The 24,270-nt window shown below is 34.7% G+C and overlaps 3 protein-coding genes across 3 annotated transcripts; 2 read left to right on the top strand and 1 right to left on the bottom strand.

The window, feature by feature from the left end:
- The first annotated feature begins 185 nt into the window (after positions 1–185).
- vsig10 (V-set and immunoglobulin domain containing 10) lies at positions 186–8,356 on the top strand. The gene is made up of 8 exons (XM_081365169.1): positions 186–466; positions 733–1,023; positions 1,632–1,937; positions 2,104–2,388; positions 3,645–3,923; positions 4,769–4,882; positions 6,675–6,839; positions 7,928–8,356. The coding sequence occupies exons 1-8, from the start codon at positions 391–393 to the stop codon at positions 8,029–8,031; spliced, it is 1,620 nt and encodes a 539-aa protein (XP_081221295.1). The 5' UTR covers positions 186–390; the 3' UTR covers positions 8,032–8,356.
- Positions 8,357–8,783: 427 nt separating this feature from the next.
- wsb2 (WD repeat and SOCS box containing 2) lies at positions 8,784–14,182 on the top strand. Its single transcript, XM_081365072.1, has 9 exons — positions 8,784–8,913; positions 9,059–9,233; positions 10,508–10,692; positions 10,820–10,951; positions 11,423–11,523; positions 12,316–12,506; positions 13,413–13,505; positions 13,600–13,713; positions 13,795–14,182. Exons 1-9 carry the CDS (start codon positions 8,877–8,879, stop codon positions 13,994–13,996), a joined length of 1,230 nt encoding a protein of 409 aa, XP_081221198.1. The 5' UTR covers positions 8,784–8,876; the 3' UTR covers positions 13,997–14,182.
- Positions 14,082–24,231, bottom strand: rfc5 (replication factor C (activator 1) 5). Its single transcript, XM_081365073.1, has 11 exons — positions 24,071–24,231; positions 23,472–23,536; positions 23,100–23,236; positions 19,834–19,913; positions 19,540–19,613; positions 18,132–18,291; positions 17,584–17,665; positions 17,357–17,486; positions 16,085–16,162; positions 15,713–15,767; positions 14,082–14,412 (listed from the first exon to the last, which is right to left on the bottom strand). The coding sequence occupies exons 1-11, from the start codon at positions 24,115–24,117 to the stop codon at positions 14,316–14,318; spliced, it is 1,005 nt and encodes a 334-aa protein (XP_081221199.1). The 5' UTR covers positions 24,118–24,231; the 3' UTR covers positions 14,082–14,315.
- Positions 24,232–24,270: the final 39 nt, after the last annotated feature.

Genomic DNA, 24,270 nt, shown 5'->3' with positions numbered 1-24,270 from the left:
CATTCTTTAAAATATCTTGTTTTGTGTTCAAGAAAGAAACTCATAAATGGTTGGAAAAACATAATAATAAGGGTGAGTGAATGTCTGAATGATGACATTTAAATTTTTGGGTGAACTATCCCTTTAAGAGCGCAGGTAAGGGTGTGGTCAAACAGCAATTTCAAAGTTTCCGGGAAAGAAACGCAAGTAAACAGCCGGATTGGTTGAAGATGGACATGAGTCAAACGTAACACAAAATACCTAACGCGAATTTAGAACGACCACGACTTTATCTCAATAATATTTTTGGTTATTTACTTAATTCACAGAGAAGCTTTTGATGCGTTTTGCTTTGAAACAAAAGGAAACTCAATCGAATTTGCAAAGGAAAATATTTTATCCCATAATCCGATGGGACATCCAGACAATCCTACAATGACAATAGCTGCAATAGTTCTATATCTGCTTCTTCTGTCACATCAAACAGGTGAGTCAGGTACATTTATTCTGGCTTCATAGTATTTACATGGCACTGGATTTCCAAGAATACCATAGTACCTGTCCAAACACCATGGTGGTACCTTTTGGTAATTATTGTATTGTAAGTGACACCATTTCACTTCTAGATCAAGTACTGTTTACAATTGTACCGTATTCAAAAAAACATGGTATTACCATAGTACTTTTGCTGCATATTTGTAAGTGATCACAGTACTGCTCTAAACCACATTGTCTGTGTCCTTCTTCCTGTAGTGTCAGAGGAGCAGGTGCAGCGGTATGTTATCGGAGAGAAAGGTGGGAATACTACACTTCAGTGTCATGACCAGCCAGTCAATATGTCTTCAGTTCTTTATCAGTGGAAGAAAGATGGAGCTGTTTTTGCAACCCACAACCCTTCGAATCCATCTGAGCATCTTTCCATTTTAAACAATGGTTCTCTGAGGATCAGTGGTCTTCTGTATATTGATGAAGGCCTGTATACATGTGAATGCAAGGATGACAGCTCATGGCAAACTCACTCAAACATCCAGCTTAAAATTGCCGGTATGGTGTTATGGATATCTAAATCGTACTAATGTGACAATGCAAAGCTTTGATATGCAGTAAATGTCTCTAGTTTCTGTAAGATAGAGAGTCCGACTTGAAACAGGTTTTTCTGGTTTAGCTGCTATGCATGAACCTAGAAAACCACCACCATGTGACTGAACATAGCCGCCATACATAACGACGACTAACTGAACACAAGAAATAATCAGTCTAGTTCCTTTGAACATTTTCAAGATTACAGAAACAGGAAATACACAAACCATACATTACCTCTCAACAGTTTTTGAAAGAAATGAATACTTTTATTCAGCAAGGAGGTGTTACATTGATCAGAAGTAACAGTAAAGACATTTATAGTGTTGGAAAAAAATCTATTTGAAATAAATGTTGATTTTTTTTATAGCATTTCCACAAAAATATTAAGTAGCATAACTGTTTTCAACCTTGATAATAATAATAATAATAATAAATGTCTCTTGAGCAGCAAAATAGGCATATTAGAATGATTTGAAGGAGTAATGATCCTGAAATGATTGAAATGAGATGTGGTTTGTGAGAGTCAAATGAATTCATATTAATGTTTGTGCATTTGATTTATATTTCAGGTGGTCCAACTAACATATCACTGGACATAAGACCAGCAACTCGCCTAAAGAATGGAACATTATTTGTCAATAAAAGTTCAGATGTGTATTTTAGTTGCTCCAGTGAGTCTTATCCCTCACAAAACTTGACATGGACAGTTGAAAATTTGGCGCAGGATAATCCTGACAGGGCGTCTGGGAACGAATTGCCCCTTGAGTTCTCCATAACCAAAATCCAGCCACAAGATCAAGGGATGTACACCTGTACATCCCAGAATACTCTCTCCATGACAACTGTGAACAAGAGCCAGGAACTCCTAGTTTACTGTATGTTTTAGAAATGTATTCTCATAAATGGTTCTTTGCAGCAACTCTATTTGCTTCTTTCATTTTACCTTGAGAATATTTTCAATAGTCATTTCCTCTATATAATTTGTTTTGTTTGTTAGATTTGTGATGTATAGGCTTTAATTGTCTGTAATTCCTTTTTCAGACGCTCCAGAGAGGCGTCCGGAGTGCAGTTGGGAGTTGGGAAATGAACCATCAGATGTCTTGTTCATATGTACCTGGTATGGAGGTTACCCTGTGCCCAGTCTGCACTGGCAAGAGGTCAATGAAAAATCTGTAATAGCCAAGGGTCCCACGATCAACTCCACGTCCCAGGAGACAGAACGCTTGGAGATCCATGTGAATAGGCATATATTGCATGATAAAGAGGAAGTGAGGTGTACTGGACATCATGTGACTGGAGTGGAGAAATACTGTTATTTTAACCTCGGTAAGAGCATTTCTCTAACAGTTCTACAGTGATGAGAATCATTGAATGCATCATTTAATGTATATGTCCCAGATTATATGCATTATAGGCCCAGATATGTTTTCATGAGATTTACCTTCTATACTTAAAGGGTTAGTTCTCTCAGAAATGAAAACATTGTCATGAATTACTCGCCCTCATGTCGTTCCAAACCCAAAAGATATTTTAAATATAATCGTAGAGCTTTCTGACTAAATCGCTCAATTCGTATGGATTAGTTTTACAATCTCTTTATGAACTTTTTGAAGCATCAAATTGGTAGTTGTGTAGCTGTCAATAGAGGGACAGAAAGCTCTCAGATTTCATTAATAATATCTACATTTGGGTTTCAAGGATGAACAAAAGTCTTACGGGTTTGGAACCACATGAGGGTGAGTAAATGATGACAAGTATTTTTGGTTGAACTATCCCTTTTGATGAAAGCCTTCACTGTGTTATTTTACGTTTCTCAGTGTATTGACTTTGAAGTGGCCATAATGGCAGCGGTGTTCAAGTTTAACTGATACTGATACATCGTTATACTCTTTGACTAAGCAAAAATATTGGTTGAAAGATGAAATATTGAAAATAGTGCCTTTTAGGTTTTTTAATTTGCATTTCCTTTTATGTACATGACCATTAACATTTTGGGGTCAGTAAGATTAAAAAATAATAATAATTTGAAAGAAAAAAAAACAATACTTTAATAACTTTCATTAAGGATATATTACACTGATAAAAAGGGACAGTGAATACATACAGTAATGTTGCAAAAGATTTCTTTCAAATAAATACTGCCCTTTTTAACTTTTATCAAAGCGTCCTAAAAAAGGTATAATAAAAAATAAATAAATTACATTTTATAATATACTAAAATAGAAAACATTAATTTAAAATTTTAATAACGTTTCACAATATTGCTCTTTTTACTGTATTTTTGATCAAATAAATGTAGCCTTGGTGAGCAGAAGAAACTATAAAAAAAAAATAGTTCTTATATCAGCCCAGGTATTACTTAAAAGTCAAATTGCAATTTGTTTCAGTGGGCCGACATAACCAATGGTGTGATGGACTGCATATTTGTTAAAAGCAACCTTTAAAACAATCCCATTTGGTGCCACTAAGGTTTCTTGATCTTTATCCATTCCCAAAATAGTACCGTTTGTGTTTTTGCTTATCATCCTCTTTTCCACCCATCTCCTGCTGAATTGAAACCATATATTTGATGTGTCTTCCAGAGATTCCGTATCCATTAGGAGACCCCTTGGTAGCGGCTCTGGAGGGCAGTACTATCACCCTCAGCTGTTCTGAGACCAACGCTCTCCCACCAGCTAAGACTGTCTGGAAGAAAATGAACGATGTCATCAACAACACCATGAAATATATTTTGTCTGAAAATGGACCCACTTACAAACTCACTATAATCAATGTAACAAAGGACGACGCAGGGGTCTACTACTGCTACAGTGAAAACCCTCTTGGCGCAAGAGAGCTAGAAGTGATTCTAACTGTGATGAGTAAGTTACAAACTTGAATTTTTCACCATACTTTTTTTTAATAGTATCCTAGCATCCTTAAGTATCCTTTTATCCTAGTTAATACATGTCCAGATCACATTTGAACTCAAATCCAACATAAAATAAATAAAGGATAGTGAAAGATAAACCAAATTTTTTGCAATGTAGCACCATTTTCATGGCAAGCATATATTTTCCCTCAAATTCCCCATGATTTTATTATTATTTTTTAATTTTATTCGATTGCCTTTATTCTGTATGCAGATTCTCATAGTAATACAACACTTCTTTTTGTAGATTTTTTGTTATTTGAAATGGTATAATTTATATATATATATATATATTTATTTAATCAATTAATATATATACATATATACATACATACACAGTATATATATTATTGCATTAATTGAACATTATCTCATTTGCATTATGGTAGAATTTGGGGGGAAATATTGTCATGGTGCATCTTCATAGTCCTTACAACAGACTTCATTTTCTATAAGAAAAATAGAATTTCTTAGAAATATGACTCAGACATGTTCTTGCCAGAATTTGTGGGGTTAAAGCAGATGCATAATGATTTCACTTGTTTAAGAATGAGACGCATGTTTTACATAATACATCAGAGCTCAGATCCGGAGATACTTCAAATACTAGCAATGCTAAAGCTTTGACACCTGTGAATGAATGTGACCCGACAAGATGTTTCTGACATTGTTCTGTAATACCTCTCCCTTTCCCCCAAAAAGTATCAAATCTTCTCCCTCAAAATTTCCTTTCCTTTTTATGAAAAGTAGTTTCAGACTATGTACAGTTTGACAGCATTTAATCTTTATTCTCAGGCTCTGCAGATAATGGAGGGGCCGTAGTTGGTGTCTTTGTCTCCATTTTGATAATGATGTTGGGAATCGTTGTCGGTGTGACAGTATATTCAAAGCGTGATAAAATTTGCATTGGTAAGTATTTTTCCATACTGTATACCAAAATAAAACTGCTTTAATGAAGATTCTTTATGTAAATGTTTTTCTTTTATTATTTTTCAGGTTTAGGATTTAGGTAAGTTTGACCACAGAACATTACTGCAAAACATTACAGCAGTATTCCAAAATCTAAGTTGAGTGTTTTCCCACATACAGTTGTAATCAAAATTATTCAACCCCCATTGCAAATCAGGTTTATTGGCAAAATTTACAGACTTTCCGCTGTTTGCAATGAACAAATCAAACAAAAGTAATTGAAATAGCTCAACACAACAAATGTTTCAAGTGCTTTCCACAAATCAACTGAAAATACAACTTTTAATGACTTCTGCAGACTCAAAATTATTCAACCCCTTCATGGCAAGCATCTTTAGTACTTCGTAGAACACACTTTTGCTGTTATGACCTGCTGCAAACGAGATGTTTAAGCAGACACCAGCTTCTGGCAGCGTTTCTGAGGAATCTTAGCCCACTCCTCATGAGCAATGGCCTCCAGTTCAGAAATGTTCTTGGGTTTGCGTGCTGCAAACGCCTTCTTCAAATCCCACCAGAGATATTCTATGGGGTTCAGGTCAGGTGACTGATGGCCACTGTATGATCTTCCAGGACTTCTTTTGCAACCAAGCCTTAGTGGAATTTGAGGTATGCTTGATATCACTGTCCTGTTAGAAGGTTCAATGACGCCCAAGCTTCAGCTTCCTCACTGATGGCATGACGTTTTCTCCTAGGATTTCCTGATACTACAGTGAATACATCTTGCCTTCCACACGCTGCAGGTTTCCAGTGCCAGAGGATGTAAAGCAGCCGCAGAGCATCACCGAGCCCCAACATGCTTAACTGTTGACAGAGCAGCATATGCTTCATTCTTCTTCCTCCAGACATACTGCTGATCCATAGGGCCGAAAAGTTCCAGTTTTGTTTCATCGCTTCAGTTTTGTTCGCAACTTCTGTGGCTTATTTATGATTTTGAGCACTTTTATTGTGCTCTTGGGTCAGTAGTGGTGTACGTCTTGGAGTTCTGGCATGCGTTTAGTACGTGCCTTACTGTGCAGCTGAAACCTCAGTGACTGTTGCTTCCAAGTCTTGCTGCAGGTCTTTTGCAGTCATTCAAAGGTTTTTCTGAACCTGCCTTCTCAGAAATCTAGTTGCAGCTGTTGATAGTAGCTTAATTTTTCTGCCCCGTCCAGGTAGTGTAATCACTGTTCCTTTAACTTTGAACTTGCGAACTATGCTTCCAACGGTGTCTCTAGGAACATTTAGTTCCTTCGCTATCGTTTTGTATCCTGTTCCTTGTTTGTGAAGAGCAATGATATCTCCTCTTAACTTTTTGGACCTTTCTTTTGATTTAGTCATATTTCTAACATGCAGTCAGACGTGAAACTCAACAAACCTAGCCAGTTCAGATATTTCATGTGTTCTAGCTCAAGCACACCTGGTGCAACTAATGAAGCCCTTGATTAGTTGCATCAGGTGTGCTTGAGACAACACCTGTTTTGCAGATTTGTGTTGTCGTGAGGGATTCTATTCAGTGGGTTGAATCATTTTGAGAATGTGGAAGTCATTAAAAGTTGCATTTTCAGTTGAATTTGGAGAAACCTCTTGAAACATTTGTTGTGTTGAGCTATTTCAGTTTTTTATTTTTTGTAATTTTGTTTGATTGCAAACAGCTGAAATCCTCAAATTTTGCAAATAAACCTGATTTGCAGTGGGTGTTGAATAATTTCATTTACAACTGTGTAACGTCTCAATAAGGATGTGTAAAGCTGAGGCATTATGATTTTTTTTTCTAGTCGTTTAGATGATGACAGAGGGGATATACTGAGTTTAGTGGACTCGGATGAAGAGGAAATTTTCAATGATTCTGTTCCACAACTCCCTCCGGTGACAAACGGACATGCGACCACACTCGTAGAGATTCACAGAATACCATCAAGTAAGTCAATGGCTTTCTGAATATTGTTCAGACATTTTTGTGTTTAAAAAATAAAAGGAATTTACACTGTTGAGTCAAAAAATGATGACCATCTCCTAACAAGGCCACATATTAATGTCTGGGTAGATTTGATGATAAGCAAACAATCAGTTCTCGTAATCAACTTGTTGGATGCAGGAGAAATGGGAAGGTATAAAGATATGAGTGACTTTGACAAGGGCCAAAGGTTGTGATGCTCTGGGCACTGTTCTACTGTTCTGCTGTGCTGGCCATTCATGTGGACATAAATTTGGCAGTGCCACCTACCTAAACATTGTTGTAGACCAGAAAGAATTGTTTCTGAACTGCCGAAATGACTCGTCAGCAATTACAGTCTCACTTCTGTAACATATCTATGTAAGTATGTAACAAAAAATGTATAATGCTAGCCGATGGTCTTCATTGGGACAACATCTGCTTAGTATTTTGACCCGCCCTCAAACACCTTAATTGTAGCTGAGGCCTGGAAGAGTTTGGTTTGTGTTGTCAACATGTTGAGAAGACGTTGTTTTCTGTGCTGTGAAAGCAAATCCACTTTGCATGCACTTCTAAAGGATGGGGACTCGGGTTTGAATTGATACAGTAAAACTGACGCCATCATTACTGTTGGTATCACTGTGTGTATCAAGTGGTGAGGAAGCCCCTGGAGGTTAACTTCAGATATGGTAATAGGTGTTTTGTTTCCGACACAACAGACTGAGCCATCTGACCAATCAGAGCAGGGTCTCGGAAAAGGAGCGGTTAAGAGAGACCGAATCCTTGATTGAACCGTTTCAGACACTGTGAGAAAAGAGGTGATGCTGAGGTGTATTATGAGAAAATTAAAATGGTTTTTGACCTTGGATGCATGTAATCCTATTGTAGGAGACCTTCAAAACAAAATTAGGAACGTTTAAAATAGTACAAAATCTGCATAAAATTCTCAGAGAGGATGTATTTTCTCTAGTTATTCTCAGCTGTAAAATATACCATGTTTGATATTAATGATGAATTTTCTATTCTTTGTACTTTCTGATTTGCTGAAACAAGTCTATATGTTTATTTTATAGTTGATCATGACGATACTGCAGACAGTACCGAACACACCGGTCAAACTCATCCAGATCAAACCGAAGCAGCACATCAGTCAGAAGACTGTTTAGGACCAACTTAAATGTACAGAAAATCAATTCTTCAAAATTGTGAATTGTATTAAATTATTTGTTCGTTTTTTGTGTGATATTTTACTTGTATAATATTCTAGCGATCCGTGTAAACTAAAGAACTTAAAATTTTAAAGAGGCCCTGTCTTTATTTTCAGTATTAGTTTTTAATACACTGGCTTCAAATAGTGAAATTAAAACTTTTACTACTTTATACTACAGTATGTTTGTGAACTGTTACAGAATGCTATTGTTAATGAATTGGTTTTGAATGATTGCTTTCCATAAAAATGTATAGGTGAATATGTCTGGGTCATATTTTATGGCGAAATAATGAATAAAAAAAAAAACTTAAGTAATTATTGGAAGCCTTTTTTGTATCATTTCAATTTAGTTTACATTGTGAAATTATTTTTATTGCAATTAAGCATCCCCCCCCACACACACACTATAAAACATCCAGACATTTTACCAATAACCAATGGTGATTTCTTATCAGATTGTAATACAGACATCACTTTTTTCATAGTACAATTTTTCGAATGTGTTTAACTGATTCATCCATATATCATTTCAGTAATGTAGGCTATAAAAGAACAGGAAACTAGCATTTACGTAACGCTGTATAAAATAACAGATAAAAAGCACATGATACATGCACACAATGACAGTGTTGTGTTTGACAGCAGGAAGCATAAAAACACGCCTTAACCCTTACCCTGTAAAAATGCAGTAGACACACCTACTGTGCTCAGGATTATGCACAGAGTCACGTGGTTCGCCCAGAGTCAAATGAATCCCTGTGTAGAGGTGAGGCGACGGGTTACTATTACCAAGATGATGTGATGATAGGAAGATGTGCACTTCGTTTCGAGGTTGTACTGTCAAAGCAGGTAAGGCGATTCATATAATTTAGATGATATATAATAATGTACATTTGGTATATGAGGAACATGCATTTTATATTAGTAGTAAAGGAGTAGTTCCGGCTATGCGCAGCTTGTCTCTGTGTGTGACAGGTCTGTTTTGTTGTGACAGAAGCGCATGAGGATGATCTGATCGCGGAGCTGAAGCCCGCTCTCCTCCCGCGTCTGTACGGCTCCTCCGGCTGCGAGACATGGAGCGTCCGCTTCTCCCCGGACGGCTCATACTTTGCCTGGTCGATGGGCTACGGCATAGTCAAACTCCTTCCCTGGCCGCTGACATGCAAAGAGTGCGTCTGAATTCATTAAATAACACAATGAGTTTCATGGGCCTAATAATTGTGTAGTCCTATAAGCACCATAATAAACGACTACTCGTAGCCTACCATGCTAATATATCCATAAAAATATTTTCGTTACTCTAAATCCAAAGCAACATTTTGATTTTCATTTAGTGTAACGGTAACACTTTACAATATTATTTAACATTAGTTAAATTATTAACTAAAATGAATTAGCAATACATTTGTTACAGTATTTATTAATCTTTGTTAATGTTAGTTAATAAAAAATACAGCTGTTCAATGTTAGTTCACATTGCATTAACTAATGTTAACAAATACAACCTTTTAATAACGTGTTAGTAAACGTTGAAATCAATATAAACTAAGATTAATAAATGCGGAAGAAGTATTGTTCATTGTTTGTTCATGTTAGTTAAGGTGGCTAACTATTGTTAAGTAATGAACCTTACTGTGTTACCGGTTTAAATAGATGTATTAAAACAACAAAAACTGAAGCTAAAAAATAAATAAATACTAAAAACGACAAAAACACAACAAAATTACAAAAACGTTAACTAAAATAAAAATGAAAACTGAAAATATATATAAAAAATACTTTAAAATACTAATAAAAACTAAATACTTTATATACTTATATAAATTAATTGACAATTCTATTTTATGTATCAGTGTTTTATTTATTTATTTATTTATTGACAATACTATTTTACTACAGTCCTTATAAAAAATACCATATTATTAATTCCAGATTACCATAGTCCTTACAAAAAAAGTAGCATGATATAATCATGTAATGGTAATATCATGGCATTCTTTGCCATATGGTACATGAATATACTAACACAGTACCATGGTATACAATATGTCGCAGCTCTATTGGTTGCACTTTATTTTACAGTACGTGCACTTTCAATGTGCTTACAGTGAGTGTACTTACCCACAAAAGTACTGATTAATTTAAGGTAACTACATGGGTTAAGTTAAGGTTTAGGGGTAGGTTCAGGCTTAGTATCTAATTATTACCCAGTTAGTGTCATTACTACAATAAGTATATAGTATGGTCATGTGAAACAAGACTGTAAATAAAGTGCTACTGCTCTATCTTATGATACTGTACCACAGTACTTTTTTGAACATAAAGTGACAGGATAATGTGGAAGACTGTTCCAAGAACAGTGAAGAAACAATGATGGATGCTGATTCAGAACATCTCCTACTTCGATGTAGAGCACAGCTGAAACTTCTTGTCTGTATAACAGTAGTGCTGAAGCTGGATGCAGTGAAGAGAAGACGCTGAACTGCGGTCAGATGGTGTGGGCACTGGCGTTTGGACCCTGCCGGTCTGTCCGCATGAATGTTTTACATCAGAACGCACCTGACCAAAAACTACTGCTGGCCGCTGGTCTGAACAACGGCGCGATCCAAGTGTGGGTCGTCTCAACTGGTAAGACTGAACTCTGAGTCTGCACTCACCATCAAGAGCTTACATTGGTCTAAATATTAACAGGATGGTGGTACACGACCTGAAGCACATGTAGTATAAGATTAGTAAACCCCTGTTCTGTCTTCAGGAAACCTGCGATTTACTCTAACCGGACATGAAGCTCCTGTCAGGGATTTGGTCTTCACTCCAAATGGAAGTCTTACGCTTGCATCGGCCTCCCGAGACAAAACATTAAGGATATGGAACTTGGCAAAGAAAGGTTAGAGCATCTGATGTGGAAGAAACTTCTAAACAAAAAAAAGCTTGAGTTGAAAAAAAGCTTTCATGGTCTTTAATTCTGCACTTCTGAACATTGTATTCAGGCACAGATAGAGCCCGAATGGTGCTCAAGCATCTGCCCTATTGGTCTCTGATTAGATAAGTGTCCTTTGTGCAAGACTTTTATTTTATAGTTATAAACAAAGCAGAAACATTGCGTCTCCCAGCGATATGTTGTACTTGGTGAAAAGACGTTCACCTCCCAGCAACACACAGCAGTGTTTTGTTCTTGAAGCATACACTGTTTTTGAACGAATCGAGCGAGTTGATGATTCAATGACCCATTCATAAAGTCAGCGGAAACTTGCTTCTTTCATGAATTAATTAGATGCTTTGAATGAATCGGTTAAATGAATGATTCTGAGATTAAAATGTCTGTGCACGGCGCTGATTGTACGCTTGATATTTGCAGGCTCCAGTCCCCATGTGCTGCGGGGTCCAAACTACTGGGTGTTCAGATGTTCCATGTCACCTGACAGCAGTGCGATCGCCTCGGTTTGCAACCTTGACTCTGTGAGTTTCTTAGTGCGCTGCAGTGTTATTTTAGTAGTTTTTATATACTATTTGAGTTTTTACTGTGTATATATATATATATATATATATTGAGTCAGGTTTTATTTTTATATTTTCAGTTTTCATTTTAGTTTAAGTTTTAGTAATTTCAATTATATATCATTTAAAAAAAATATATATTTCTATTTAGCTTTTTTCAGTTTTAGTAAGTTTAATACGTAAAAAAAAAAAATCCCACTTAGTTCGTTGCCAACCTTCAAATTTGTATGTTTTTAAGCTTAAGTTTGTTTGTATATATATATATATATATATATATATATATATATATATATATATATAGAGTCAGGTTTTACTTTTATATTTTCAGTTTTCATTTTAGTTTAAGTTTTAGTAATTTCAATTATATATCTTTTTTTTATATATATATTTCTATTTAGCTTTTTTCAGTTTTAGTAAGTTTAATATGTAAAAAAAAAATCCCAGTTAGTTGCCAACCTTTCAAATTTTTATTTTTTAAGCTTAAGTTTGTTTGTATATACAGTATATATATATATATATATATATATATATATATATATATATATATATATATATATATATATAGTAATTTTCATTGCCATTTAAGTGAAATTACTGAACTTAAATATATGAGCTTGATAAAAATGATCATTCTAGAAGAAAATTTCAGATGGCACTTAGAGGCTTTTGCATCTGAACTCTTCATATATATATATATATATATATATATATATATATATATACTACATTGTCTGAATGTCGTCTTCCCAACAGAAGGTGTATTTGTGGAGCTTGCGGTCCTACACCTTCATGAGACACCTTACATACGACCACGAGCGCACCATGGCGTCATGTGACTTCTCCCAGGACGGAGCGCTGCTTGCGGTCGCTTCGTACCATTCCACCACAGGCTGGTGGCTGGACCTGTGGGACCCGTACACGGCAGATCTCCTGACTAGAGTAGAGTATGTTGCCAAACCAAAATGTTCCTGTCTCACGTCATTTCTTTTTTACAATAATGAACTTTAATTAAAAAAAAGGATTTGTTTCTCATTTTGAAATGAAAATTTCAGAACCATTATCGGGTTTTGTGCTGTTTAATATTGTCTATTTTCTGTAGCCATAATATGGAAGCTGGTTTCCGCCACAGAATAAAAAATTTAAAAGGTTATAGCAACTTTTTAAATGACAATTTTGAGTATTTTTTTCTTAGAATCGCGAGTTTATATCACACAGTTTGGACTTTATAACTCACAATTGCAAGTTTATATAAAAGTAAAACATTTTCCCAATTTTTGGAAGCGTGAACATGATTTTTTCAGTGTCAGCACAAACATCTATTTTCATGCTGCACAGAAGAGAGAAAATAAAACAGGTTTAGAGCTTTTATGGAAGCTTGTTTCCGCCATGCAATAAAAAACATTAAAAAGGTCATGTAAAAGGTAAGGTTTTTAATCTGACAATTCCGACTTTTTTCCTCACAATTTCGAGGAAAAGAATTGAGTTTTTCCTCAGAATTGAGTTTTGCAATTCAGACATTATAACTTGCAAATAGGGAGTTTATACACAATTCTAAGGGAAAAAAAGTCAGAAAGAAATAAAAACGTTTTCTCACAATTGGGCAATTCTGACTTTTTTTTTTTGGCGAATTGCAAGATATTAACTCGGAATTGCAGAAAAAATTCATAATTGTGAGATATAAGTTTGCGATTGCGAGATAAGATTACTCTGTGGTGGAAACAAGCTTCTATTCCATAGGCTGCTGTCACATTAAAAGCTGAATGATTTGATGTTTTCGAACATGTAGACAAAGACAGTATTGTTTCTCATACTTGTCACAATGACGTAAAAATACTTTGTTCTCTTTCCAGAGACTGTGAGGTGTGTGCTTACAGAAGTGACAATTTACTGACATCTCTGAGTTTCTCTCCGGTTAGCCTGCAGCTGGCTTTCAAAGACTACAGGTGAGCAGAGCATTTTCAGACGACATTCTTGCGACCTCACACCCGATCGTCCACTTTCAGTATTGTTACTGGTGACACTTGTATTGTCCTGCAGGGCGTTACAGATCTGGGACGTGGAACGAGATAAACTGGTCACCAACACCGATCACAGTCGCGCCGGTGGTGTGTGCTCTGCTTTCCATCCACACGGGGGCGTCATTGCTACAGGGTAATGCACTTCACACCGATGTGTTGGCTTGTATACTGGAATAAATATCAGGACCTTAACATATGCCCCATTTGTTTATAGGTGCAGAGATGGACAAGTCAAATTCTGGAGAGTTCCTCAGCTTGTTCCAAGCCTTGGGCATCTGTGCCGGGTTGCCCTGAGATTCTCTGTTTCAACCTATCAGGTGGAGGCTCTTCCTTTGCCCAAAAAGATCCTGGAATACCTTACATATAGGGACATTCCAAAGCAAAAGATCATATATTGTAAAGAACACTGCAGTTGACTGAATAGAAGGAAGGTTTGTGGGTCAAACTTTGCTTTAGATGTTGCATAATTTCCCCAGACTCAAAACAAAGAGACATAAAATTATGATGCTGTACTTGAAATATTTATTTAAAGACTTTTATTTTTTACATAAGTAATTTGAAAATGTAGCATTTGTTTTACAAAGAACTGAAAATAAACATTTAAAAAAATATTACGGGGCTCTGAACAGTTTTTTGTTGTTGTTGGTCAAAACAACATGAAGTTAAGTAAAAAGAAGTAAAAAGTTCCTCTCATGACATCAAAACCCTTTCATGTGACAAGTGTGAACCAACAGTCTATCCGTCGCTGACTACTATGTCTCTAACAGCCTGGAAAGCAGCAACCATCGAGCTCAGCTGGATCTTCTCATTGGTTCCCGAGGACAGACGATACCTTATGGTTTAAAAGGAAAGAACAGAAATTAGGCTCAAGAATATAATAGTAAAAACAGTAATAATATGAAACATTGGAATTCAAAATATCTGTTTTCTATTCAAATATATTTTTAAATGTAATTTATTCCTGTGATCAAAACTGAATTTTCAGCATCATTACTCCAGTCTTCAGTGTCACATGATCCTTCAGAAATCATTCTAATGTGCTGATTTATTATCAATGGTGAAAACAGTTGTGCAGTTTCACAGGATTCTCTGATGAATAATAAGTTAAAAAAGAACAGTATTTATTTAGAATAGAAGTCTTTCGTAACAATATACACTACCACTCAAAAGTTTGGGGTCAGCCCTTTTTTTCTTTTTTTGAAATAAATTAATATTTTAATTCAGCAAGGATGTGGTAAATGGATAAAAAGTGATAGTAAATATTTATATTGTCAGAAAAGATTTCTATTTTTAATAAATGCAGTTCGTTTTAACTTTATTCATCGATGAATCCTTGAAAAAAAGTATCACAAATTCCAAAAAAATATTAAGCAGCACAACTGTTTCCAACATTGATAATAATCAAATCATCATATGTGACCCTGGATCACAAATCCAGTCACAAGTCGCACGGGTATATTTGTGGCAATAGAATGGGTCAAAATTATCGATTTTTCTTTTATGCCAAAAATCATTAGGCCATTAAGTAAAGATCATGTTCCATGAAGATATTTAGTAAATTTCCTATTGTAAATATATAAAACATTTATTTTTGTGAGTAAATGCAGCACAATCACGAACATAAATGGACAATTTTAAAGGATTTTTTTGCACCCTCAGATTCCAGATGTTCAAATAGTTGTATCTCAGCCAAATATTGTCATATCCTAACAAACCATACATCAATGGAAATCTTATTTATTCAGCTTTCGGATTATGTATAAATCTCAATTTCAAAAAATGTACCCATCTGACTGGTTTTGTGGTCCAGGGTCACATATTAGAATGATTTCTGAAGGATCATGTGACACTGAAAACTGGAGTAATGAAGCTGAATAAATTATATTTTAAAATATATTCAAATAGAAAACCATTATTTTAAATTGTAATACTATTTCACAAAATAACTGTATTTGATCAAATAAATACATTTTGATGAGCACAATATATATCAAAAACATTAAAAATAGTAATATATATGGGAGTGGTGCTGTTTGGTTCATTCATATTTAACAGTAATCAAACCAGTGATAAATAAAATGATCTCTTGCTAAACTGATTTACTAACAACTTGACAAAATGAATGTACTCACTCAATATCTGCAAGTTTTATAAGCAAACCCATGCGGATAGAGGGAGGGAAATCCACTGAAATACAGACACAAAAACATTAGAGCAAAATAACCCACCAAACTACCTATACAGTTATGATATACACATTTTTGCTGAATATAGCTTAATATGTAGTGTGTTCTGTGTGTGTGAAGCATGCTACACTCCGCTACTTATAACAGGCGTCCTTTAAAAACAAGAACAACCGGTTTCCATGGCAACCACAAAAGGATCTCCATGGCAGCGAGGGCAGGGAAACATCTAGCTCATCATCACTACAGCAGTTCTGATGTGTTCCAGGCCTCAACTGGACTCTGTGCTGCTTTAGTTCTCTGTTTACTGTGTGCTCTTACCGCGGTGAATGAGAAGATGAACTTCAGTTAAAATGTCGTTAAGTGCCAGACCTTTCAGAGTTTTGAGCTGCAGAATTTCTGTTGAACCTGGTTAAGGACTTTTGAAACGTCATAAACTATATCAGCAAGTTCTCATCACAATGGTATTCTCATAAACCGTTAAATATCCTTAATAAAATATAATATCAATATTAAAAACATTTGCTTCTATAGTAATATTTATAAAAGAAATGTGATGTTTGATCAGTGATATTACATGTACAGACCACAAACGTAACAGATTAGGATATATGGAGCATAAATGGAGCACTTGTGGTCATTTTCCTAATATGGATTCATGTTAATTTGTAAATGTGTGTATTTTAATGCAAATTTTACTAATTAATTTATTATTATATTATGTACAGTATATTTTAGTTACTTTGGTGGAAAGGGTTAATGTGAGGAAAATACAATTACAAAATTATTATTTAAGCTTTTTGTTAATGCTTTGAAAAAGATTAAAAAATAAATTAATTTTGAATCTATATTAAGATTAATAAACAATCTCCATTATTATCATTAATAATTATAATCATTTTTGGTGGTAATAATTTTTGAAAATGTAATTCTTTTTTTTGTTGTTGTTGTTGCTTTTTTTATCTAAAGCAAACTGGTGACTTTTTTACCCGAACACATTTCTTATCCCCTCTACTAACTTATCAATGAAAAGTCAGAAAAGGAGAGAGAAAGAGAATCAGGTGTGGTTTAATGAAAAATAAAAAGAATAAAAAAAATAGATTAATAATAATAATAATAATTTTAAATAATAAAATGCTTGAAATTAAGAATAATATAAAATATGTACAATTAAAAAATATAAAAAATATGTCTATTTTAAAATAATACAAATATTTGAAATTAAGAATAATATAAAATAGATCAAATATATGTAAAATAAAAATAGATCTTTATCAAGAACAAACGTTCTTGCATTTTAAAACCTAGAATAAAACATCCAGTTATTTAATAAAAGCAGATGCAGTCAAAATTGAGCTTAAACTTTCTAAATATTGTCACAAAAAATAAATTAATTTGGAAATTACTAATAATAAAATAAACTACATGAAACTAAAATAAATACTTATTCTAGTAGAGAGGTAAGAAATATTATTGGGTAAAAGAAAGTCACCACTCGCTTTAGATCAGCAATAAACCACACTTTTATATTCATGTTTTAAAAAAGAAAAGCTTGAATAACTAATTAAGCAATCGCTGTAGTAAAAAGGATACGGTTGTACGCATTGGTGAAGTCTTTATTGAGGGACCAGTCCAGTATGTTGGCGATGTCTGATCTAAGAGGATGTCCAGTGCATGTGTACACCATCTCCTCCGTCACCTTCCCATAGGCCATATGGGTGCTCTACACATCAAAACATATACAACACATTTTTCTCAAGAAAATGCTTCATGCCAGCAGCAATCCAAATAAAATCACCACTTTTTCACACGATACACACCTGTAAAATGTTTAGTGATCGTCTCATGTCTCCTGTTGAGAGGGTCACAATGGCCTTCATGCCATCTGGAGTGATGTCAATGCTATCAGTGAAAAACCGTGAACAAAACAGATTTTTAAATATTTATGAATCTATGCTAGGGAAGCACAATGTTTGGTTTTATTAGCTCAAAGATGTCAGTGCTGTCCTGCGCCGGAGGGCAGAGCCGGTATAAAACACGTGTTTGTGTGTGAAGAGTTTTTTAATCAAATGGGCCATAGGGCTGGGTCACTTCAGCCAGGATCTTTTGTGTTCAGGGTCTTTTGAGTGGATCCATCTGATGATTCAATTCTGATAAAAACACTAGAAGGTCTTAATATTGTCATTTCGATGTTGCTCTATCTACAGATGTCTTGCTTCTAATTACATAAAAATATTAACAACTAGATTTTTGCATTTTCTGAAGAAAATGTGAGTGAAGATTTCTTCAGAATGCAATAAATTCAACATTAAATTTCATTCATAAATAACATCCACTTGACCTGGATTTGATGTGATGAGCTTCTCACCTCTCCTGCTGTATCACATGCTCTAGTCTGGGGATCATCTGGCTCTGGGACAGGGGGCCGAAACGAAACCGCGTGCATCGAGACTGTAGCGCAGGTATGATCTTTGAGAGGTAGTTACAGATCAGACAGAAACGTGTGTTCTCCGTGAACTTCTCAATGACTGAGGAAGAGAGAGAGAGAGAATATCAGGTGTGGCTCAATGAAGTCTGCACAAATAAATCTCCAAAGGGACTGCAAAAATAAAATAAAATGATGAAATAAAAAGACACGGCCTAGATTAAGCCAGGATTAGGCCTTAGTTAAATTAGGACATTTAAGTAGCTTTTATAAACGTGCCTAAGAAAAAACATTACTGGTGTGAATCTTGAGACAAAACAATGGCACTGACATATTTTAAGATATGTTTTTATCAGAAGATATTTTAAGATATGTAAGTTAGTCTGGGACTAGGCTTAAACCCTGTCTGTGAAACCGGGCAAAACTGGTCGTTCTTGCATTTTAAACCCTATAAAAAAAGCATACAGTTATTTAATAAAAGCAGATGCTTTGTCAAAATTACCCTTTAACACTCAGAATATTTTTTTTTCAAATCACACTGCTCTCATTCATGACTGAAAATAAAATAAAAATAATTAGGCATTTTTTAAATAATGAAAAATATCTCAAATGAAGAATAATATAAAATATTAAATTAATAATATTTAAAATTAATAGCATTAAATTAAAATAATAAAATAGATCTTTATCTACTAAGATATTCACAACAGACATTCTTACATTTAAAACCTGTATACAAAGCATGCAGTTATTTAATAAAATCAGATGCATTGTAAAAATGTATCTTAAACTCTCAAAACAATTTTTTCCAACCAAACTTCTCATTCAGGTCTCAAAATAAAATAAAATATATATGTTTTAATAATAAAAATATTTTAAATGAATTATATACAGTATATATATATAAAAAAATATAATAATAATAATAATAATAATAATAATAAAAAAAATATATATATATATATATATTTTTTTTTTTTATATAATAAAAATATAAAATATATTTTTTTTTGGCCCAAAAATATACACATATATATATATATATATATATATATATATATATATATATATATATATATATATATATATATATATATATATATATATATATATATAAACTTTATCCACTTAGAAATCCACAACATAATTTTTTTACAGGATCTAAAGCATTAGATCTAAATGCTTTGTCCAAATGAACCTTAAACTCTCTAAATATTTTTTCCAATCGTAATCCCACTGCTCTCGTTCATGTCTCACTGTGGACAGTGAAATGGCAGATCCCTATTCTTCTGCCATCGGGCCATTTGGGGGCTCAGCAGGCGAGCTGATGGAGGGGCAGATGGTACGCTACCTCTCCTCAAAGCATTCTGTGCGTCCTGGGTCATAGCATCCGCCTCGTCCAGGATCACCAACTTACAGCCTTTCCTACAAGGAGCAAACACAAAGAATGATCAGTTCTTTTACAACAACAGTAAATATTTTAATGCAATAAAAGCCAAAAGACCAGATGTCATGCAATATGGAAACAAATAGTAAACTTGCTACATGAAAATTAAATTCTTATATTGTTGTGTGTGATGACATTATCATATTATACAGTACAAGTTGTTCATGAATGAACTGTGAGGGTCGGTACAGTTCTTACTTGAAGATGGTTCGCGTGCTGGCAAAGCTGAGGATTGGCCCCCTCACCACGTCTATGCCACGGTCATCTGATGCATTGAGCTGATGAAGTCAAATGTGTTATAGTTCCCATTAAAAAAGAAAAGAAAAAAAGATTTGCAACAAGCATATTTAGCCTTAAACAAGAAGTTCACCCAAAAATGAACATTTTGTCATCACTTATGTTGTTCCATACCCCTAATGAGATTCTTTCTTCTGTTGACTGTAGCTATTGACTTCCATAGTATTTTTTACTATCTCTAGATATTTCTTAAAGCCCATTCCCACCAAAAAGGATAACTATAAACATAACTATATTTGTGTCACAACAACAAGTTCTTTTAGTCCAAGTTTTTTAGCACATTTAAAAACCACAAGACTGACCAAAGAGCTTGTTGGAGCCATTTAAGTTTGAATGATTGAATTGTATTTAATGTAACTTAATTGTTGACTTAAACTATGATTTAATATGTTTTTGATGAATTTAAAGGAGATGACTTTTATTTTGTAAGGTGACTCTGGATAAGGAAGTGGGCAGATTGGACTCGGGTGTGAAGGTGGAGAGAGCACACAGCTTTCGACCACACTTTGTTTGATTGACCAACATTAACCTTTCTTTGTTGCTCTCTTTTGGAAATAAATACTTAATTTAGCATTTATATTGGGTATGGAGGCCATTTCTTGGATTATGTGCGTCAAAGAATCCCTCAACCTTTACACAAGATGGGTGGCTTTAATTTTAGATTAATTTGTGGACAAAAAGCCCCTACAGTGCTATATAGATAGCCACTAAATTATAAACACTTACAACTTTAATAACATTGCAGAAATTTAGAAGCTCAATGCAGAGAAGATCTTGGTTAGGTCAAAACCGTAACCAAGCTGTTCACACAGAACGCATTTTTCCATTGCGTTCTATGTAAACAAGCGCTAGCCGGACATCTTTGACCGTTACAGTCGTGTCTGTCACAAGAGAGCTGCATGTTTAGAAAGCCATGTAAAGTAAAAAGAATTTCAACTTTTAAAGTGCCCCTATTATGCAATATTAAAGGTTCCTAATTTTGTTTTGGAGTCTCCTACAACAGGTTTACATGCATCAAAGGTCAAAAACACTTTCATTTTCTCATAATATACATTGTACATCATCAAATTTTTTAATGATTCTCAAAAGACGCGTCTGAAGATTCAGTCAGTCTCTTTAAACTTCTCCTTTCCGCGAGCCTACTCTGGTCTGATTGGCCAGATGGCCCAGTCTGTTGTGATTGGTCCACCGCTTACGTCGCGTGTCGGAAGCTAAACGCACATTACCATTACTGAATTTCAGCTCCGGAGGCTTCCTAAAGCTCAGCGAATGTACACACTGTAAAGACAGCAAAGATGACGTCGATGAGTCCCATGATTAAACATTGGAATTGAAGGGAGTGGATTGGAATGCACTGCTGCTTCAATGTATATGTAATGAGTGATTATAATCAAGGTATTAATCAATACTTTTCCTTCTAAAAATCAAATGAGTTGAATGACTTCTCTTGGGATTTTACTTTGTTATAGAAGTTACCAGTGTGATTACTGAAATGTTCTCTTCATGTATTCTTTAATGTCAGTATTGGATATTTGAATGCAGTAACAATGCTTGCCTATTTATCCCAGCTTCCAGAAATGAAATAGGGACTGGTATTGTGTTTGAGAAAGGTCTTTAACATGTTAAAACACATAGGGGTCATTAAAGTCTATAGTTTAAGGGACCATTTGTCATTTAAAGCCTATACTTTCCATTTAGAATAAATTGTCCTGTCCTGAGAGAAAGAACTTGTTATCTTGATGTTTTGAGACGAGACTCCTGTTTATAGTTAGAGCCTGGCCATATTCAACCTTGGAAAAGATGTGTGTTGGGTGTGTGTGTTAGTCTTCTTGCTTACAGGTTAAGGAACCACTGGCATTATTGGAGATTGACTGAGTTGTTGTTCGGGACATGATGGCACCCAGCCACTCAAATCTGCGACCTGGAAGGTCACGACGTGCCTAACTTCAGGGTCTGATTGTCAGCAGCATAATCTATGGAGATATGCTTCTGTCTATCTGTATATGTGTGGAAAATTACTATGTTTATCAATTTCTTAGTCAATGAGAATCATTCAACCTGTAAGCAATGACGTAGCTTAGACCTTGGGAATGGTATAACTGCTGTGATCTTTGTAACTGTAAGCGGGGCGGCCTACGAACTCCTGTGTGAGTCTTGAAGCTGACTTCTGCTGATGAAACTGCAAACTATCTTCAGTAAAACTTTTCTTCTATTTTTTATAATTCTGACTCCGGGTCTTCTTTCAAACATCTGGTCCTTGGGTCCTAAACTGTTAACCCCTAACAGAATAACTAGTAATTCAACCCGAACCTTCATCGCAAGGACAACTCGAGCAGGATGTTTCTCAGTGATACACTACTCCGTTTGACGTACATTGAGATGTTGCAGCTGTAATTCTTCACCATCAGCAACAAGTATATGTCCGTCAACAAACCTATGTGTATATTTCTAATTTATTGCAGTTCACATGTGGGAACTGTACTATTAACTGTATCATAACAGTGCATACGTTAGCCGAGCATTAACGTGAATGACTGATGTAATATTAAAGTTTGTAAAAAAATCTTGCTCCATCCATTATCTTTACTCAAAGTAGTAAGAGTGATCGACAATCTGCATTAATGGACACAGTTTTAGGTAACACAGCGGATTAACCGACAGTAATAATGCGAGTAAAAACACAAAATTACGTATTTTGAACACCCAGTAGAAAATATATACATCAATAAGTACACTGTGTGATCGGTGCTTTGGCTTTTTCTATTAAACAATGCATGGTAAACTATGCAGGTTTGTCGTATGCTGCTTTAAATGGAAGCAGGATGGATTCTGATTGGCTGCCATTGTTTTTATCGTTCATCAGCTAAAAATAAATCATTCTGAAAGTGATTCTAACAATATTGTTTCTATGTGCCATTATTGTTATATTTGTGGTGTGGACTCTGATATTCATTTTTTTTATATTTAGAACGATTTTTAGAACTACATCTTAGTCATTATCGTTAGTTATCGTCCTTGGTCAATGGGACTTTAATAGTATAATATAAATGAATACTAAACTGTGATCATAAATTGATGTCTGACTCAAAAGAACATCAGACAAAACTAACAATAGACCTTTTTCATTTGCATTTGGAAAACATCTGTAATAAAAATATCTACAGTACCTCCAGAACCATGGAGTTGAACTCTTTATCTTTGTACAGCTGTTTAGCACATGCTAGTATAGTAGAGGTCTTTCCTGTTCCTGGAGGTCCATAGAAGAGCAGATGAGGCAATCGGTCTTCACTGATGAACTTCTGGACTGTGGAAAAAAATGAACGTAGACATTTATTAAAATTACATTTCAATAAAATGTTCAAGAATGTACTGGATGTACTAGTATTGTGAAAGAAACAAACTGAAATTGAATGCAGATACAACTCAATTTTAATATATCGTATATTGTAAAGTAGTATTACAGTGAAAATCTTTATTTGTTAGTAATAATAATAATAATGGCAGAGTGCAAATTATAATCCATACATATCACTGCTTACTTGTGCTCAGGATATCTTGGTGAGAGATGAGATCATCTAATGTTTGTGGCCTGTACTTTTCAACCCTGAAAATCGAAAAATATTTGTTAAATACTTTTACATTTTTTTGTTTTATCATGTTGTTTAAGTGACAGCAACTCCAATGCAATTATCTTACCTTAACCATAGATTACCTCATATTAACATCATGGTATTATATTATAACGATAATAGCTATCATTACAATTAGATATTATTAATAAAGAACTTATTTCAGATATTTAGCTTATTTTGCAGTGAATTGAGAAGATTCCCTTGAGTAGTCATTGCTTTTCTCCATCAGTATAATGTCAGCTGTCATCCCAAAAACCTAAATTATTCTGGTTTATCAATTTTCATACATACTGCACGACGAGCTCAACTACAGCCAGTGGTTGGTTGTTATTATTATTCATAAATTCATCATGGTCATACGTGCAGAATATGTAAACAAAGCAAAACTGTGCAATGCTGCACATGTCGGCTAAACAATGTCTCAAGCAGCATAACACCGTTTATTCATAATTATCAGCTGCAAACAAAAGAGCGAAATTTGTACTACCAAATGCAAATTAAATTACCATGGTAAATTTCTCGTCTGCTGTTGTGCTTTACTTGTTGATGCCATTCTCTTGTATTTTGTTCAATCACCCCTTCGATGTGTCTTGGCGCGTTTTTCTGACTATACAGAGATCTCCATCCGCGAGCGTCACTTGCTGACAGTCTGTTGACCAATCAGAAGCGCGCTTTAAATGAAGGCGGGATTTAACGAGGAACTGGC

Source organism: Scardinius erythrophthalmus (genome assembly GCF_964197995.2).
Source record: "Scardinius erythrophthalmus genome assembly, chromosome: 5".
In the NCBI taxonomy this organism is placed as follows: domain Eukaryota; kingdom Metazoa; phylum Chordata; class Actinopteri; order Cypriniformes; family Leuciscidae; genus Scardinius; species Scardinius erythrophthalmus.
The sequence above is the reverse complement of the archived record's forward strand: the minus strand, read 5'-3'. Positions and strand labels throughout refer to the sequence as shown.

Coding starts and splice junctions, on each gene's coding strand:
- vsig10 (XM_081365169.1), top strand. CDS start 391: ATGGGACATCCAGACAATCCTACAATGACAATAGCTGCAATAGTTCTA. Junction 1,024..1,631: donor CATCCAGCTTAAAATTGCCG/GTATGGTGTTAT, acceptor TTTATATTTCAG/GTGGTCCAACTAACATATCA. Junction 2,389..3,644: donor ATACTGTTATTTTAACCTCG/GTAAGAGCATTT, acceptor TGTGTCTTCCAG/AGATTCCGTATCCATTAGGA.
- wsb2 (XM_081365072.1), top strand. CDS start 8,877: ATGTGCACTTCGTTTCGAGGTTGTACTGTCAAAGCAG. Junction 9,234..10,507: donor TGGCCGCTGACATGCAAAGA/GTGCGTCTGAAT, acceptor TCTGTATAACAG/TAGTGCTGAAGCTGGATGCA. Junction 10,952..11,422: donor ATGGAACTTGGCAAAGAAAG/GTTAGAGCATCT, acceptor TGATATTTGCAG/GCTCCAGTCCCCATGTGCTG.
- rfc5 (XM_081365073.1), bottom strand. CDS start 24,117: ATGGCATCAACAAGTAAAGCACAACAGCAGACGAGAAATTTACCATG. Junction 19,614..19,833: donor AGCACGCGAACCATCTTCAA/GTAAGAACTGTA, acceptor TGCTCCTTGTAG/GAAAGGCTGTAAGTTGGTGA. Junction 14,413..15,712: donor ATAAAACTTGCAGATATTGA/GTGAGTACATTC, acceptor TTAAACCATAAG/GTATCGTCTGTCCTCGGGAA.